At 46.4% G+C, this 18,115-nt stretch overlaps 2 protein-coding genes across 2 annotated transcripts in view; both read left to right on the top strand.

Moving 5' to 3' along the window:
* Positions 1-14,554, top strand: part of fig4a (FIG4 phosphoinositide 5-phosphatase a) — a 78,949-nt gene extending 64,395 nt beyond the window's left edge. Inside the window, exons 23-24 of the mRNA XM_056581630.1 lie at positions 5,798-5,872; positions 13,005-14,554. Coding sequence (XP_056437605.1) covers positions 5,798-5,872; positions 13,005-13,182 — 253 coding nt within the window. The 3' untranslated portion in view covers positions 13,183-14,554. The remainder of the gene's footprint in view (positions 1-5,797; positions 5,873-13,004) is intronic.
* A 1,348-nt stretch (positions 14,555-15,902) lies between these two features.
* LOC130374799 (G-protein coupled receptor 6) lies at positions 15,903-17,417 on the top strand. The gene has a single exon (XM_056581755.1). It carries the CDS (start codon positions 15,903-15,905, stop codon positions 16,881-16,883), a length of 981 nt encoding a protein of 326 aa, XP_056437730.1. The 3' UTR covers positions 16,884-17,417.
* The last annotated feature ends 698 nt before the right edge of the window (positions 17,418-18,115 follow it).

Below are 18,115 nucleotides of genomic sequence, written 5' to 3'. Positions count from 1 at the left end.
TGTGATTTACTCAGGCTTCCTCCTGCCTTAATATCACCGCGTACCACCGGGGTAGTCAAAGTGATTTTTTCATTGATAATGCAAACCCATTACCCCGTGCCCTCACTCTATCCTGACCCCTACTGAGCCTCTTCTGCTCCTGCTGTGGACTTTGCTGATTCTATTTAACAGCATTTGTTTTGTTCTTTGTCTATAATATTGACTGAGGTCCCCTGACCGCTCTTGACTGGCTCTGAAGTGTTGTCATGGTGTCCATTATAGAGGCTTTACTGGTCTCTCTCTGGTTCTTGTTGCGGTGTCCCCAATTTAGCCTTTACTGGTCTCTCTGGTTCTGAAGTGTTGTCGCCATGTCCCCAATAGAGCCTTTACTGGTCTCTCTCTAATTCTTGTAGCGGTGACCCCAATAGAGCCTTTACTGGTCTCTCTCTGGATCTTGTCGCGATGTACCCAATAAAGCCTTTACCTTACCTGCGTGACCCAGCTGTTGATGGATATGCTTCAAGAGGAATTTGAACACTTTTCTCTTTGGAAAGAATGGTAGGATGTTTTTCCACTTCAGGCATGGCAGCCCTAGTGAGCCTTCCTCCCACCCGCAGCAATTCATCCTGCAACACTGGGTCAAGCTAGTAGAGGTTGCTGTTTTGCTTTACAGTTCCTCCATCTCTCAAAACAGCAAACTCATCAGGAAACATCTCTTGCTGGGTAAAGCAGATGATGGCACCTTCTGCCCTCTCAAGGTCAGCTGGTGTCAGTAACTGTTCACGGAGCGCCTATTTTGCCATTTGCATCTCGGCATGAGGGTGGTCATTTCCTCAGCCTACATTGTCATAGCAAATGCTTTCAGAGGCTTCAAGAGCCTTTCTCCTTTGGGACAAGGTTAGAAGCACGTCTCTCAGTCTGAGCATCCATGCCACAGATGTTTTCAGCTTATTAAAATCTGAAAAGTTTTCGAAAACACCAGCGGATCTTTCTTCACCTCATGGTTATCCACAGGGATCAAAGGTTGGTCAATGATGGTCTTAGGCCATTCCTCCAGTTTGTCATTGAAATCCTGATTGTATTGGGCAACCAATAAGTCCTGTAGCTTGGCCACTGAGATCCTATTGGCAGTGACAGCAGGACGGAAAAACTTGCCTTTGCGCGGCTCACCATCTCTCAGTGGACCATTCACGACCCACCCCAGAGTTCTGACAGCATATGGTTCTTCACCTTGGCTATTTATTATTTCCCATGGTTCAATGAGCTTCAACGTATTGATGCCTATCAGCAACTCCACCTCTGCCTCAAGACTGGGAACTTTAATGCCTTTGAGGTATTTCCATCCCTCTAGGTCCTGTTGAGTGAGAATGTTATTTCTGCTCACAGGCATGGTCCTCTGAGTATAGACTTCAGCTAAGTCCAGAAAGTTTTCTTTGTTCAAGCCAGAAACCTCGAAACCACCAAGCAAGAATGTTTCTACAGACCTCTCATGGCAAAGAGTACAAAGAAAAATGTGAGTCTTGACTCCTGAAAGATTCCGTTTTCTCATGAGATGTTGAGTATAGAAAGAAGCGGAACTCCCAGGCTCTAGAAAGGCATAGGTGTTCACAATCGTGCTCCATGACTTAGCCCTCATCTGTACAGGCACAATAGAGAGAATATAGTTACTACTTCCGGCCCCTACTTTCAGAGCATACAATTACTCCCTGTGTGTCATCTCATCAAGCTGTGAACATTTCTCCACAGAATTTTGGCTCTTACACGCACCACATGACTCTTCGTTGTTGCTCTGTGAAGCGGTCCATCTGCGCTGTTGGTGCCGAGCTGCTGATGTGGTTGGTCCGGAGGCAGTATTGATGGCATTAACAGTAGCTTGGCCCCTTCGAGTAAATCGGCTCTTTGGATTAGAGGAAGGGTCTGGTGGCAGACCTCCATTTTTCCCTCAGTTTATATTGCAACTTCATCATTATCTGGCGATCTAAGATTGGATGGAACATTCATGTCCTCCATATGCTGTAAATCTTCCATGACATTGCAACAGTCACTTAAAAAGATGGAAAGAATGTAGAGCATCAGTGTCATCAGCCTTCATTGTTGGCCAGCAATTGTTCTTCCAATTGATTCTTTACTCTCTCATAGCCCTGCCCAGGAGCCATGTTATAGCAACTCTGAACCAGTTCTCTTGGCTGCCCTCAGGTGTCTTGCTCGAGGTAATAAAGACATTCTTGTTTATCTGTAGTTTTCTTTTCAATAGCTTGCTCGAAGGCTCTAATAAGGGCAGCGTATTTCAGTGGATTACAATCAAACTCTGGGATAGCTGGTGGAGGAAGAGATGGTAAGGCCTGGTTCTGAACTAGCTGAGCAGTGATATTGTTTTGCTGTTGCATAAGGTCATGCAGAGTAAAATGCTGAATATTGTCAAGAGGGGAATGATGGGACTGTGATTGCATGCGTGTACTCCCTTGTGAGGTGACTGGCTGAAATCCTGCTGTTGAAGCGTTGGTGAGTCTATATCCAGGGCCATTTCCAGTTGCTTCATTGTTCCTCATTGTATGTAGGCTCACTCAGTTGGGAGGGCGCTGACTAAAATCCTGCTGATGTAGGGATGCCGAATCTGGATCCAGGGCCATTTCTAGGTGCTTCATTGTTGCTCATGTTCAGGTTCACTCAGTTGGGAGGTCGATGACTGAAATCCTGCTGATGTAGGGATTCCGAATCTGGAAGCTGGGACGTTTCCCTGCACCTCAGACTCGTGCATGTGGGTAGGCCGCCTCCCTTGTGAGATCGACTGCTGAAGTCCTGCTGGTGCAGCATTGGTGGGTCTGAAGGCGTTGCCCGGCACTTCAGATCCATATGAAACTGAAGACAATGGGTTACTAGACCTTACTGAAGACTGGGCTTCTGGAATGTGCAGCCTTCTTTGAGTACAGCCAATGGCAGATGATAGTCTGTTGGACCGAGACAATTTTAGGAAGTTGCAAGACTGGAGCTGTGCTCAAATAACGTGATGTTTGTGATTCCAAATGAGCATGAAGATAGGCTTTCATGTCATCCTCTTCATACTCATCAACAACTTCACCACCTTCATTTTCAAATACAGACAATTTAGCTGTAGCAGGAACCAACTTGGCCTCAACCACTAGCTGTTCCTTTTAGCTCCTTTTAACTAGCTCTTTCAACTTGAAGGGCATCTTCCTTGGCGTCAAGGTCATGCATTTTTCTCAAAACAGCTGCAGACTCTAAAAGTGCGGCCCTTTCAGCCTTTGCCATTAAACGTACAGAAAACACTGGAAGCATTTGAATGGACAGAACAGCAGCCTTTATGTTTTGACCCATTTCTTGAAACATTGGATATACTATCTTCAGGCCTTATGTCGGAATTTGTTATCGACAGCATATCAAGTTTCTCATAGTCCACAGCAGCATCAGGCTACTTTTTCTTCACATCATTCTCAAATGTATTAATTTCCTTTGTATTCTGTGCAAGCCAATTTTGTTGCTTGTCATGTTCAGGATCATAGGCATTTCCAGCAAAGTAGTTTGAGTTTCTAAAGACTCTTTGCACAACATGGAATATGGAGTATTCCTTCACATCAGACACAGTTTGAGATGTCATTTTTCCAGGAAGAAGCTCATTAATCCTTTGCTTAATTTTATTAGCTCGCATAAATTGGGATTTTTTGCAGATAACGGCATTGTATATCGCTTAGCTGCTAATTTTATTGTGAGTTTCCCCGAATCATCAATGACGAGGCTTATCTTATTATAATTTTCGTCAGTAGCCTCAGAAGCAGTCTTGGCCTTCTCTGGCATTTTATCATCCTTTACACTCATCTTTGTGCATTAAGCGAGTCAAAGTGCTCAACGAAACGGTACAATTACCTTTAAATTTCTTTCAATTAACAGAACAACATGTAGCCCTTATTTAGGAAGATGCAGCACTGAAAGTCATTCATTTAAATTCGGTCCCAAGTTTTTCCAATTCCAACGGCAAAGAAATATATATAAGTGTACCCACCATGGTTGCAGTCTGCACTGGATAACAGCGTGATGACTTACAGGTGTTTCAATTAAATCTTCAGCAACAGGCAAGCAATTCAATGAGACGCTTCTGTCCAATTCAGAAGCTTATCCAAACAAGTCAAAAAGTCGAAATACAGATGATTTTTCAATTAAGACTTCCAAGCTCCACCACAGGCGAGCAATCCAATGAGACTGGCCATTCTTTGGATATCCAAACCCCGTCGGCAATAGGAAAAGTTTTTTACAATCCTATCCAATTCAGTATCCAAACGATGTGGACACTCCTGTCCAATTCAGAAGCGTATCTAAATGAAAAGGAATCGGTTCTTACTGTGTGGAGGCCATCCTATATGCCTCGGTATGGATGGCGTAGCAGAAATAATCCAAGGTCAAATAGGTCAGCTCTATTTGGGAGGTGTTCCCGTTTATTATAAAAGTAGAAAGGCTGATATAAAATGGCACTTCACCAGTGTTGGTACTAAAGTCCTTTTGTGCTAATAAATATATTGCTGTGGCATGCTGTCGGTGGAGTGGGTGCTCACGGCTACAGTAACAACCGTGTGTTCCCCTCCATCCACACCTTTGCCGAACTAATTAGCACACCTGTAAATATACCCAATTCCCAGTGACGTTCCACACCCGGTGCAATACTCCCCCATGTGGCGAAAATAAGTATTGCTAAATGGTGGCTATAAATGGCTCCTACAGAGCCTTTACTGGTCTCTCTCTGGTTCTTGTAATGGTGTCCCCAATATAGCTTTTACTGGTCTCTCTCTGGTTCTGAAGTGTTGTCACGGTGACCCCAATTGAGTCTTGACTGATCTCTCTCTGGTTCTGAAGTGTTGTCATGCTGTCCCCAATAGAGCCTTTACAGGTATCTCTCTGGTTCTGATGTGTTTTCATGGTGTCCCCAATAGAGCCTTTACTGGTCTCTCTCTGGTTCTGAAGTGTTGTCATGGTGTCCCCAATAGAGCCTTCACTGGTCTCTCTCTGGTTCTGAAGTGTTGTCGTGGTGTCTCCAATAGAGCCTTTACTGTTCTCTCTGGTTCTGAAGTGTTGTCGTGGTGTCATGTTCGGACCGAGGGGGATGATTTGTGTCGTGGGTTAGCTAGCAGGGACTCTGACCCAGGTGGAAAATGAAGCACCAAACATTTGGGTAACGCTGAATTCCAGGGAGAAAAACGCCATGATGGAATCTGTGCAAAAGTGCTCTTGATCAAAGTTTTGTCTGGCTGTGGTTCAAAGAAAAGTGACACACATTATCATCAGATATAGTCAGGATCTAGGTCAATGAGTCTCTTGATTTTTGCTGTTCTCATGTATTACAATAATGATTAATCATTCATGCTCCTCTACATAGAGGAGTTCCTTTTGCCACAACAATAAACACCTATTACTAAGTGCCCTCAGATAATCGGGACCATTTTGAACTGAGAGCTTTTGTTTATTAGTGCAGTTGAGCTGCCATTAGAGATTGGAGCAGAATATATACTATGGAGAAAGTCGAGAATGTCGAGAATTGCATCAACCTACCAATGAGAATGTGAGTCCTTCACGCCCTTCGCAGTTCATAAACCTTCAGCTCCAGTGCTTGGTGTGACTTTGTAAATAAAAGCAAGCTGTAAGGTAACAAATTTTGATGTTAAAGGTGTATATGTGTGTTTGGCGAGCACTGCAAAATTTATAGAATAGTATCTTCTTAATCCTTGGAATAAGACCTAAATGCATCACAGTAAATGAATAAATTGCTGTTATAAAACTGTGTGTGTGTGTGTGTCTGCACATTGATTTACAGGTTTGCACATCTGGGCAAGAGCCAACACAAAGTGGAGAGGAATGAAGCTGTACATCTAGCAGACTTCATCTGCCTGTGAGTAGAGCCTTGTTATGGCAAGGCACGTGCACACTCACAAATACATCCCTCGCATTCACACACCCGTCCCTCAAACCCACACAACCCTCACACACACAACCCTGTTCCTCACACACACAACCCCGGCCTGTGGTCCGCTGTGTTGTTCTGCTGGTCTAGACCTCCAGAGCCGGTTGGGGTTGAGATGGCAGGGTGCACTAAGTGGTGTCTCTGTGGGAGCGCCAGGTGTCTGGCTGTGCGGGCCTCTGGTCGATAGCCCTCGGCCCATGCTTTCTGTTCTCTTTTGTTGTTCTCAGAAGCGTATGCTTATGCTTACACATGCGATGCAGCAACGTGAAGTCCCAACGGCTTACTGGCGATTGGCCAATATGCCCCCCCAACCCCACCCTGCTGGCACCATCACGCCTTACATCGCTTATTTTAACACACATGCTGACCACAAGCACCCATGCACTACTGTAGAGAATAGAATAGAATATCTTTATTCTCATTGTAACAAGTACAACGAAATTAAGTGCAGTCCTTGTTCAGTGCAAAAACATCACATTGAGGTAGTACGTATAAATAAATAAATAAAAACTATCATCAACTAAGTACACTAAAAAACACATAAGACACACCCATACAAACATTCAAAATTATAAATGTGCCTATACAAATGGGATACACAACACAACTATGCTCTGGTAGCAACATTTAGTGAGGTTATGGCTGTTGGATAAAAACTGTTTTGTAGTCTATTTGTTCTTGATTTCATGGACCTGTATCTCCTGCCTGATGGCAGTAGTTCAAATGGCAGTAGTTCAAAGTTGTGACCGGGGTGTGATGTGTCCTGCAGGACGGATTTGGCCTTTTTAGGGCAGCGGGAGCTGTGCAGTTCGTCCAGAGAGGGATGAGGGCAGCCGGTGATTTTCTCCACTGCCTTTATGACCCCCTGGAGCCTTTTCCTCTGTGCCACAGTGCAGCTTGAGAACCAGACACACAGACAGTAGGTCAATATGCTCTCTATTGAGCAGCGGTAGAAGGACACCAGCAGTTCCTGGGGGATGTTGTTCCTCCTGAGAACTCTCAGGAAGTATAGTCTCTGCTGGGCCTTCTTCACTAGCCCAGTGGTGTTGTCGCCCCAGGTCAGGTCCTCCATGATGTTCACTCCCAAGAAGCGGAAGTCAGAGACCCTCTCCACACAGACCCCGCCTATCATCAGCGGCTGGATGACCGTCTTCTTCCTCCTATAATCCACAACGAGCTCCTTGGTCTTTGTTGTATTAAGGAGCAAGTTGTTAGTAGGGCTGGCCCGAATGCCATTTTTCAGGCTTCGAATACTCGTTGGTTTTTCCGAGCGAATATTCGAATACTCGTTCCAGAAAAAAACACCATCAAAAACAACATTAATAATCCCTATATACTCCCTGGAACCGATTTTGACAGTATCTGCATATTTTGTTGAAGATTTAATAGCTTTTGAACGTTAATTAGTAGGCCTAAGTAGGTTGAAGTTCCTTAGTTTTTCCCCGTGAAAGCGAACAGCTGTTGCTCCGTTCCAAATCAGCTGTTCTCTGCCATCTCAGCCCTTACGGGAGCTTTTCAATTCATCCTGGAACGTACATCTTTTCAGGGAATTTGTACAATAAATCCATAACAAATACCGAATATTGATTGTCTTATGTGTCCATATTATATCCATTATATTGACCGGGTATTCCCAAGACGCTCACGCTCTGCAGCAAGCCAGTCACAGTTGATTGGCGCGGCGCTGTACAGCGAACGTAAACAAACAACTAAGCTAAGGTTTTAAGTATTACTTTTCCTCCAGAGATCCCGCTAATGTTGTGTTATAAAGTAAAGGGAAACAAGATATCTATTCTTCCTCCACCTCTCTCGCTTCTCTGCTCGGTGTCGCTGACGCTTTGCCTCCCTCGCTCTGGTAACGTCACGTACGGGAAAAAAACAAACGAAGCTCTGAATACTGATTTAAATGAATACTAATTTTCCGAACGAGTATTCGGGCCACCCCACCAAACGCTCCACCTCGTCTCTGTAGGCGGTCTCATCCCCCCTTGAGATGAGACCCACTGCAAATTTGACGAAGGTGTTGCTGTGGTGGGCGGGAGTGCAGTCGTGGGTATAGAGGGTATAGAGCAGGGGACTCAGCACACAGCCCTGTGGGGAGCCAGTGCTGAGGCGGTGGAGGTGTGGGGGCCCACTCTTACCCACTGAGTGCGGTCCGTTAAGTCCTTAATCCAAAGGCAGGTTGAGTGTTGTATTCCAATGTCGGACAGTTTGAGCACCAGTCTGTCGGGGAGGATTGTATTAAAAGCAGAGCAGCATGGAGGGCTGTGGCCACAGTGTCCTCAGTAGATCTATTAGCCCTGTAAGCGAACTGATGTGGATCAAAGGTGGCGGGGATGAATGACATGATGTGACTACGAACCAGTTTTTCAAAGCACTTCCATCACCACAGGGGTGAGTGCTACTGGCCTGTAGTCGTTGAGGGAGGTGATATTTGTTTTTTTGAGCAGGGGGACAGTGGTGGAGGACTTCAAGCAGGATGGGACAGTGGACTGGGAGAGTGACTGGTTAAAGATCTTGGTAAAGACCACCACCAGCTGGTCCGCACAGTCCTTCAGCACACGTCCACAGACGCCGTCGGGTCCAGCTGCCTTCCGCGGGTTGACAGCCCGCAGTGTACGCCTCACCTCGTGCTCCTCTACCGTGAGGATGATGTCTCTGTTGGCTGCTGGATGTGGCGTTGCTGCATCCGGTGGTTTTGCCTCGAAACGGGTGAAGAAGTGGTTCAGCTCCTCCCCCAGCGAGATATCACCTTCAGCAGCCCCTGGGTTGGTCTTGTAGTTGGTAATGTTCTGGATTCCCTGCCACACCTGCCTGGTGTTGTTGCTGTCCAGGTGGTCCTCGATCCTCCTCCTGTAATCCGACTTCGTCCTCCGGATGCCCCTCTTGAGACTGGAGCGTGCTGCGCTGTACAGAGACCCCTCACCTGATCTGAAGGCGGTGTTCCTCTCCTTTAGCAGCTGCTGGACCTCCCCAGTCATCCAGGGCTTCTGGTTGGGATAGACACAAATGCGTTTGTCCACTGTGACAATGTCTATGCAGTTCTTAATATAACATAATACATTGTCTGTAAACACCTTCAGGTCTGGATCTTTGAATATCTCCCAGCAGGTCCTTTCAAAGCAGTCCTGCAACTGCTGAGAGGCTCCATCGGGCCATGTTTTAACAGTCCTTTTAGTAGTTTTTCTGAGGGGGGTGTATGCAGGAACAGAAAGCAGTGACAGGTGGTCGGACTGAGCTAGGTGTGGTAGTGGCCTGACCCTGTAGCCACCCTTGATGTTTGAGTAGACCTTGTCCAATGTGTTAGCTCCTCTGGTCGCACACTTAACATGCTGGTGGAATTTTGGGAACACTGCTTTTAGGTCAGCGTGATTGAAGTCCCCCGCAATGATAAACATTGCATCAGGATACTTGCTCTGCTGACTGCTAATTCTGCTATGTAAAAGTCCGAGAGCTATGTCAGTGTTAGCATCCGGTGGGATGTAAACAGCAGTGATCAAGACGACAGTAAACTCTCTAGGGAGATAAATGGGCCGACATTTGATAGTCACATACATAAGTCTGGGGAGCAGTGACGGTCTATAGCCACTGTGTGAGTGCACCAGATGTTGTTGACATAAACACACAGTCCCCCTCCACTGCTTTTACCGGAGTTACTCGTCCTATCCTGGCGTTTTGATGTGTAGCCTGCTAGCTGTATAGCTGAGTCCGCGATTATTGAGTGAAGCCAAGTTTCTGTGATCAACAGGATGCAACTGTCCTTGATGGTAGTGTTGGTTGCAACCTGTAGCCTAAGTTCGTCCATTTTGTTTGCGAGGGTTCTGGCGTTGGTAAGGAAGATGCTGGGAAGCGGTGGTTTGTGGTGTTGCCTCCGTAGCCTTGCTAGCGCGCCTGCCCTGCAGCCCCGCTTCTGTTTCCTCTCCCTGCGCCTTCTTCGCCTGCCCGCTGGGATGGTAATCCATGAAGAGCCGGGGCACCTCGCGATGTCCGGAGGAATGTTGTGTGAGTGGAGAAAGTCAGATGAGACACTCTGCTCGCAGCAAACTCCAAGCTTCAGGTGATCCTGCCGGCTGTAGTTGTTTTCCGCACAGAATGTAGACCGGATACAAAACAACATGTACACACACATACATAAGAAGTACCGACAGGGAAAGCACTGAGCCGCTGCAACTACGTGCGCCGCCATTTTGGAACTCGTCAGACACTATGTGTCACGGCCTACATACACGCCAGCACAGACCCGCCATCTCTATAGAACTCAGTTTCTGAGTCACGTGGTCCCCCCAGAGGGCCACTCAAAAGGAGCGGGGCTCGGCCAAGTCCTAGCATCTCTCAGCGAAATATGACACCATGATTTCATTTCCAGAAAAGTCACCATTTTACTCGTAACCCATCTGAAAAAACGCAAACAAAGAAAACGTCTGCCAAGGTGGCGACTGGCACTGAGGAACGTCCCCTGAAGCTGATGGGAGGTGGTACGCTCCTGATGGGAGTGGTACGCTTCTGAAACTGATGGGAGTGGTACGCTCCTGATGGGAGTGGTACACTCCTGATGGGAGAGGTACGCTCCTGATGCGAGTGGTACGCTCCTGATGGGAGTGGTACGCTCCTGATGGGAGTGGTACGCTCCTGATGGGAATTGTACGCTCCTGATGGGAATGGTAAGCTCACGATGGGAGTGGTACACTCCTGATTCGAGTGGTACGTTACTGAGTCCTGATGCGAGTGGTACGCTCCTGATGCGAGTGGTACGCTCCTGATGGCAGTGGTACGCTCCTGATGGCAGTGGTACACTCCTGAAGCGGATGGGAGTGGTACGCCCCTGATGGGAATGGTATGCCCCTGGAGCTGATGGGAGTTGGTATGCTCCTGGTGGGAATGGTACGCCCCTGAAGTTTCAGGTCTGCAGTCCGAGGCCCTCATATCTCGGACCCTGATCTTTTTGACTGCCTTTGAGATGCAAGTTTAGAAAAGTAATCTGCCTCCTCTTCTTCCAAAGAATGGAAGTAAATGATGTGTAAAACAGTCACCTATGAACGGATCCCATGCAAAGTGGAAGGTCAAGAGGACATGTTTAATAGAGTCTGGGACTTATTCCTCACTGAAATCAACCTGATGCCAAGTTTTGAAGAAAGTGACAGGGACAATACTTTGGAACTGATGATATGTCGTAAGTGGTGCACATGTTATTAGTGATTGCACTGAAATGTCTTGCCAAATATACAATAACGTTTCAAAAGTCATCAGCAGATTGTCTCTTGTGCCCTTTGTGTGCAGAACAGATAATAGGTATGCTCCTCCTCATGCTGAAACGTGCATCGAGCAAGAGAGCTTCAGTCATCGTGTGTGTGTGTGTGTGCGTGTGTGTGCACGCGCGCGCCTTAATATTGGCGGGCTCCAGCAAAAGGCTTCCCGTAGCCTCTGCTGTTTCCTTCTTTCCTTCTGTATCCAGTTTCTCCAGGGGGATGATTGCCGATCAGAGTGAGCCTCACAACTGTTCCTGGAAAGCACCGCCATTCCTATTGAAGACCAATTGTTATTATATTGTCCCTAAACCGCTCTCAGACAATCAAGGACTCAAGGAAGCGTCTGGGGGGGGGTGTGCACGGCTCATGCACCATCCACCCGCGACATAGGTTTTAAAAACGAAGAGGTTTTGCTGTGGTGTTGCCTTGCTGAGGTTTTGTTTTATTATTTAAACATAGCCCTGTATGGCGGGACATGGCAATGTGGACACTGACAGGTGTCACCTTAGCTTTATGAAACCATAGAAAGATATTTCCACAGGCTTGTGGTTTTCTTCAGTTTCTTTGCATATTTCAGCAGAAACATTTCGCTACTTGTCTTGCATACTTATGGTGTGTTCGAGATGCATCTTACTCCAGCCGCATGAGTTCCATAGTCACCCCCTTTCGGTCGTATCCACTTTGGATACTGAGAGTCAACCGAGTTCAGTGAGGTTAACTGTACTACTCTACAAACAAACTTTGCTGCGCCCATAAGGAGATGTATTTTCTTAGTATTTGTACCACGTTGGTCGTTTTAATGCTCTTAGACACTACATTTCTGCTTTATTCCGGTCACCAATTTATGCATTGCCGTCTTTCTATGCCAGCATTACAATGTAATTTTTTGTGTAGTTTGTTTTCGAGCTAGTATCCTAAAGAGGCTAATGTACCTAACAAAGACTAGCTAATGACTGTTCTTCCCCAACTTGTCGTGTAGCGATGCCCACAAAGACAAACGGGAATGCTATAAATGCTACAAGCAAGGAAATTACGTCACAAGAGCAACTTGTGTGGGAGGTGTACGATGCATCTCAAACACACCATTACACCAACGAAAAAACTTGGGACCGACCTCCAGTGTTTTGTGTAGGGGGCCCGGACTAACTCTGTACAGTAATAGGGTAATACTAGGGTCTAGGCCTGGCTCATGACTAACCTTGTGCAATAGTAGGGTTTATAGTGGGGTAATAGTAGGGTCTAGGCCTGGCTCATGACTAACCCTGTACAATAGTAGGGTTTATAGTGGGGTAATAGTAGGGTCTAGGCCTGGTTCATGAATAACCCTCTACAATAGTAGGGTTTAACTAGGCAATATTTATTTAAAAACAAGGTTGTGCTTTTACTTAAATTATGCTGGCTGAACTCGTTCCTAACTGTACATTTTCACATACATTTTAGGCTAGTAGTGCCGCGATATGGCTCGACTCAATGGCGGACTATTATCATAGTGATGAGACATTGTTCAGTTTAGCATCATGGCTAGGAGAGCCGTGGTGCTCATTCTGATAGCTGACTGACTGTTGACTGACAGTCAACAATTCCAGCACAAACTGGTGCTGTAATTGTTTGATTTTGTTCATCAGCTAGACAGCATCTCACAACATTAATCATGGTCTCCACTCAGCTTCCCTGCGTGCTGATTCTCTAGAATACGATTATTCAGCATTCCCACTTTCCAATTGTCATCCTGTATTTTGATTTGCTTCTACTGTCTCTTTAATTTAGCCTTTCCGTTCCTCTCCATCACTTTGATGGGTTTGTTTTCCTCCAAGGGATCCGGTGTCTCTCTTCCAGGAGGACAGCGTCTACGCCACGGCCCCCCCCAAGGTTGACCCTGACAGCCGCGAGGTGTTCGAGGGCCATGTGATGACGGGCCAGGGCCAGGTGAGGTCCCTGTGCAGGGAGGACGTGCTGATGTACCGGGAGTACATCAAGAACAGATACATGTGAGGCTGCCAGTGACCATGAGGCCTCCAGCCAGCCAGGAGTTCTCTGAACGTACGGCAACACCCTGGTCTGCAGAGGATAAGGATAGGCATCCCTGCCTGGAAAGTGTATATTGCTGAATCATCAATTTATTTTGTATTTATTTATTTTAAGTGTATAGCAGAAACACTTTGCTGGCATCTGGATAATTGATCCTGATAAGTAAATGTTTTTTCAATTATTATGAAATATGTTTTATTTAAAAGTGATACTTGAGCATATAAAGTGACTGTTTTTAAATGTGTGTATTACAATCATTTTTTAATTTAATTTTAAATCAGTGAAATATAATTGTATTTATTTTTAAAATAAAGTATTTGAAATGAATATGTACTATTTTTAAATGTTCAATTAAAGTCTAGTCCTTCATACTTCCTCTTTACAAGCACGCACAAACACACACATGAACAAAACCCAATGTTTCTATGTCTGGCTACCCCGCTCCACTGGTTGAATACAGCAGAGTTTGTAGAGTGGTTCAAAGGTCACAATGGGCATGTCCTCCGTTGTATATGAGCATGTGTGGTGATGGGGAGTATCACCACACTGAAAGGTGTAAGATTAAATCCTTAAACTAGTTTTGATGAGCCCCCTGGGTCTCCTTCGTCGTAGTACTATTTTGTACACATCCAGTATGAGTTATATTATTATGATTGTTTCTTTATAGTTTGTTTTTTTGCAAAGGTCTAATACTTGTGAAGACTCAATCATAGACTCTATGGTCTACTTCTAAGCATTGGTGAACTACTTCCAACAGAAGAGGCCCTTGCCCTGGAAGGTCCTGTTGTGTTTTGAACTGAGGCCACTTTGGGGCGGTTGTCTCTAATGGCTTGTCTATCCTGAAGACCTCCAGCAGTCTGCAGAGGAACTCGAAATTAAACCCCTTTCAATGGTTGACCACTTCTAGCAGTGGGGCGGCTTTGGTTTAATAGGGTGCACCACCTCACACTGGGGGGAGGTTAGCACCAGGGTTCGACTACAGCTCTATATCGTCAGCTGTCCTACTGTTGTCTGACTGAATTCAGCATTTACCTAATTTTTCCAAATTCAGTCCAGGCTGCTTGACCGGTTAATTAATCTTTTTTTGTTACTATGTATTGTTTTATATCATTAATTAAACAATGCAAACAAAAGGTAGTACAATTGTTTTATATAATATACATTCTTTTTATTGGAGGCATGTGTCAATCTAACATCAATTAGATAATGGTTTGACAAGGAGTGTGTGAGGTAATCATTATGGTATGGGTCTGAAGAGCAGATCACATCAGAACAGTCAGTACCTTCTGGGTATTACAAGGTCTTTGTGTCCCAGGGAGCACAATTCACATGATTCATTGAACTAGGTGTTGCAACCCAACATCTGGAACTTGGGAGAGACAGAGAAAGACTGAGAGACAGAGAGAGAGAAGAGGGAGATACTGCGAGAGAGCCAGAGACAGAAAGATACTGAGAGAGAGAGAGATGGAGATACTGCGAGAGAGCAATATATACTCAGAGTGAGAGAGAGATGGCAGTGGCATGGTGACTTCCTGGTGTGTGTGTGTGTGTGTGTGTGTGTGTGTGTGTGTGTGTGTGTGTGTGTGTGTGTGTGAGAGAGTGCTGTAACTAATGCCATGGTGACATAGAGCCGGATCCTGGCTCAGCCTGAAACCAATGGCAGCCACCCATTGCTGGATTAGAAGGATTTCTTATTACTTTATATAGTTCCACTTCATCACTGCATGGACATATTTACAAACCACATCTTAATGCATGCATTGACTTTGACGGTTTGATATTTGACAGACCGAAAAGTGGATTGCACCGTGAACCCCATAACTAACATAACTGTTAAAAAGTTAGTATTTTTCAGTATTGTGGGTCATTTTTTATTTTGTATTGTTCTATCTATGATTATTTTTAAAAGGAATATATTAATAAAAAAAATGTAAAAAAAAGATTATGCTTACGACATGATCAATTTCTCTCACGTGTTTGAATACTGCAGGCACATTTAAAAAATCTCTCTCTCTCTCTCTCTCTCTCTCCCTCTCCCTCTCCCTCTCCCTCTCCCTCTCCCTCTCTCTCTCTCTCTCTCTCTCTCCAAGCAACAACAACAAAAAAACATCCTGACGTCACTTGGCTTTAGAGCAGTCCACGCGCCTCCCGCCGACTCTGACTTTGTTGCTCTTGAATCCCCCGGTCCTATCCCCGGTAGACCCTCTGCTCACCAGTCCTCTCCCTCGGTAGACCACCGACCCTCTCCGGTCCTCTCCCCCGGTAGACCACCGACCCTCCCCGGTCCTCTCCCCCGGTAGACCACCGACCCTCCCCGGTCCTATCTCCCGGTAGACCACCTCTGGTACCTGCGAAACGGAACAAATCTCGGTAGTTGATTTTGATTTTGGCCGCTGAAATATCATCTTTCTACGATCATTAAGAAGGTATGTTTGGTGAAATGTATTATTATAAAAAAAGGAAACCTATTATAGATCTTAATGACCCCTCGCTATGTTTGTCTGATGTCGTTTTCCAAAAACGAAACAGATTTAAGTTGCGATCTTAGTTCCAGGTCCGCGGCCAGCGCGTTTGGAACAGCTGGTTACATATATAATTTTTTTTAACTGATTATCTTTGATTTTAGATTCCCCCAGAGTTCGAGTATAATATAGTCTCCATGGTAAAGCGCTGAGGTGGACCATATGGATGGAGCTGGGATGGTGAACTCCTCGGCGGCGGTGCCCTGGCCGGCAGAGTCCTCGGAGCCAAACGGCAGCCTCCAGTACTCCTCCGCCCCGCTGCTGTTCCCCGTCAACCCCTGGGACATCATGCTCTGCATGTCGGGAACTGTCATCACCTGTGAGAACGCCATCGTGGTGGCCATCATCTTCTACACACCCACCCTCCGAACCCCCATGTTCGTTCTGATCGGGAGCCTGGCCACTGCGGACCTCCTGGCCGGGGTGGGCCTCATCCTCAACTTTGTGTTCCAGTACGTGGTCTCCTCAGAGGCCATCAGCCTGATCACGGTCGGCTTCCTGGTGGCCTCCTTCACGGCCTCCATCAGCAGCCTGCTCGCCATCACGGTGGACCGCTACCTCTCTCTATACAACGCCCTCACCTACTTCTCCGACCGGACCCTGCGCTACGTGCACAGCATGCTGCTCTTCACGTGGGGGGCGTCGCTGGTCCTAGGCCTGATGCCTGTGCTCGGCTGGAACTGTCTGGGCGCGCCGGACACTTGCAGCATCGTGCGGCCGCTGACCCGCGCCAACCTGACGATGCTCGCCGCCTCCTTCTTCCTCATCTTCGTGCTCATGCTGTCGCTCTACATCCGGATCTGTAAGATCGTGTGCCGCCACGCGCAGCAGATTGCCCTGCAGCAGCACTTCTTCAGCGCCACGCACTACGTGGCCACCAAGAAGGGCGTGTCCACACTGGCCATCATCCTTGGCACCTTCGGCGCCAGCTGGCTGCCCTTCGCCACCTACTGCCTGGTGGGCCAGAGGGCGTACCCGGCAGTGTATACCTACGCCACGCTGCTGCCCGCCACCTACAACTCCATGATCAACCCCATCATTTATGCCTATCGCAACCAAGAGATCCAGCGGGCCCTCTATCTGCTGCTCTGCGGCTGCTTCAGGGACGCAGCCTACCGCTCCAGGTCGCCCAGTGACGTCTGAGCTTGAGAGGGTGTGTGTGTGTGTATGTGTGTGGTGTATGTGTGTGTGTATGCGTCTGTCTGTCTGTGCGTCTGTCTGTCCGTCAATGTGTGCCTCTGTCTGTCTGTCTTGTGTGCGTATGTCTGTCTGTCTGTCTGTCAGTGTGTGCGTCTGTCTGTTTGTCTGTCCGTTTTTTTATGGGTGCATATGTGTGTGTGTGTGTGTGTGTTTCTGGGGAGAGAACCCATTGTGCATCCATTGACATTCTGTTACTTGACGCACCAATGAATGTGTGACGCTACAAATTTTGATCTCACGCATGTATGCACTTTATCACGTCTTTAAAACAAAATAAGATGACGTTTAAATGCTGTGAACAAGGTCTGATTTTGGAAATAGGCAAATAAAGCTGTAATCTTGCACTTTATTAAATGTAAAAATGCCAATGCATCGGCCTATTGTGTGTTAAAAAGTTTGTCAGTATTGTGGGTCATTTTCTATTTTGTATTGTTCCATCTATGATTATTTTTAAAAGGAATATATTAATAAAACTGATTATTCATACGACATGATCAATTTCTCTCACGTGTTTCAATGCTGCACGCACAAAAAACTGTCTGTCTGTCTGTCTGTCTGTCTGTCTGTCTGTCTGTCTGTCTCTCTGTCTCTCTGTCTCTCTGTCTCTCTGTCTCTCTCTCTCTCTCTCTCTCTCTCTCTCTCTCTCTCTCTCTCTCTCTCTCTCTCTCTCTCTCTCTCTCTCTCTCTCTCCTGTTTGAAGAGACTAATGACACACGGTACAAGCGCTCCCAGCACGGGTTCAGAAAGATGTGCATGAGCATGTAACAAACAAGCGGTGACAGGGAAGGTGCTGCCTAGCCTGGTCCTACCAGACCATCGTACTTCATTTCATTTGTACAGAAGGTCTGGAACTGCTCAATTGACAAACGTTCACTCACTTGGAGGCAGGTGTCTGTAGAAGTTTTAAAATGATTGGATCTGCCCAGTGCCACCCTGGATCTGCCATAACCAATCGCATAGCGTTTGGTCGTGACGTATGTCATGCGACGGGACCGGCTCCTTCACCACTAAAGGAGCCAGCTGGAAAATCAATCTTTTCCCAAACCCGGTGGGGAGAAGCGCCACAACATCATTGCCACTAACAAAACTCTGCAAAGCTTGTTCTTGCTCTTGCAACAGACCGAATAGCTTCTCTCGTATCCTTCTCCATTGTCTTCCTCTGACTACAACTGAAA

This window comes from Gadus chalcogrammus, chromosome 21, assembly GCF_026213295.1.
Source record: "Gadus chalcogrammus isolate NIFS_2021 chromosome 21, NIFS_Gcha_1.0, whole genome shotgun sequence".
Taxonomy (NCBI): domain Eukaryota; kingdom Metazoa; phylum Chordata; class Actinopteri; order Gadiformes; family Gadidae; genus Gadus; species Gadus chalcogrammus.
Note: the sequence above shows the minus strand (reverse complement) of the source record. Positions and strands in the feature narration are given on the sequence as shown.

Coding starts and splice junctions, on each gene's coding strand:
- LOC130374799 (XM_056581755.1), top strand. CDS start 15,903: ATGGATGGAGCTGGGATGGTGAACTCCTCGGCGGCGGTGCCCTGGCCG.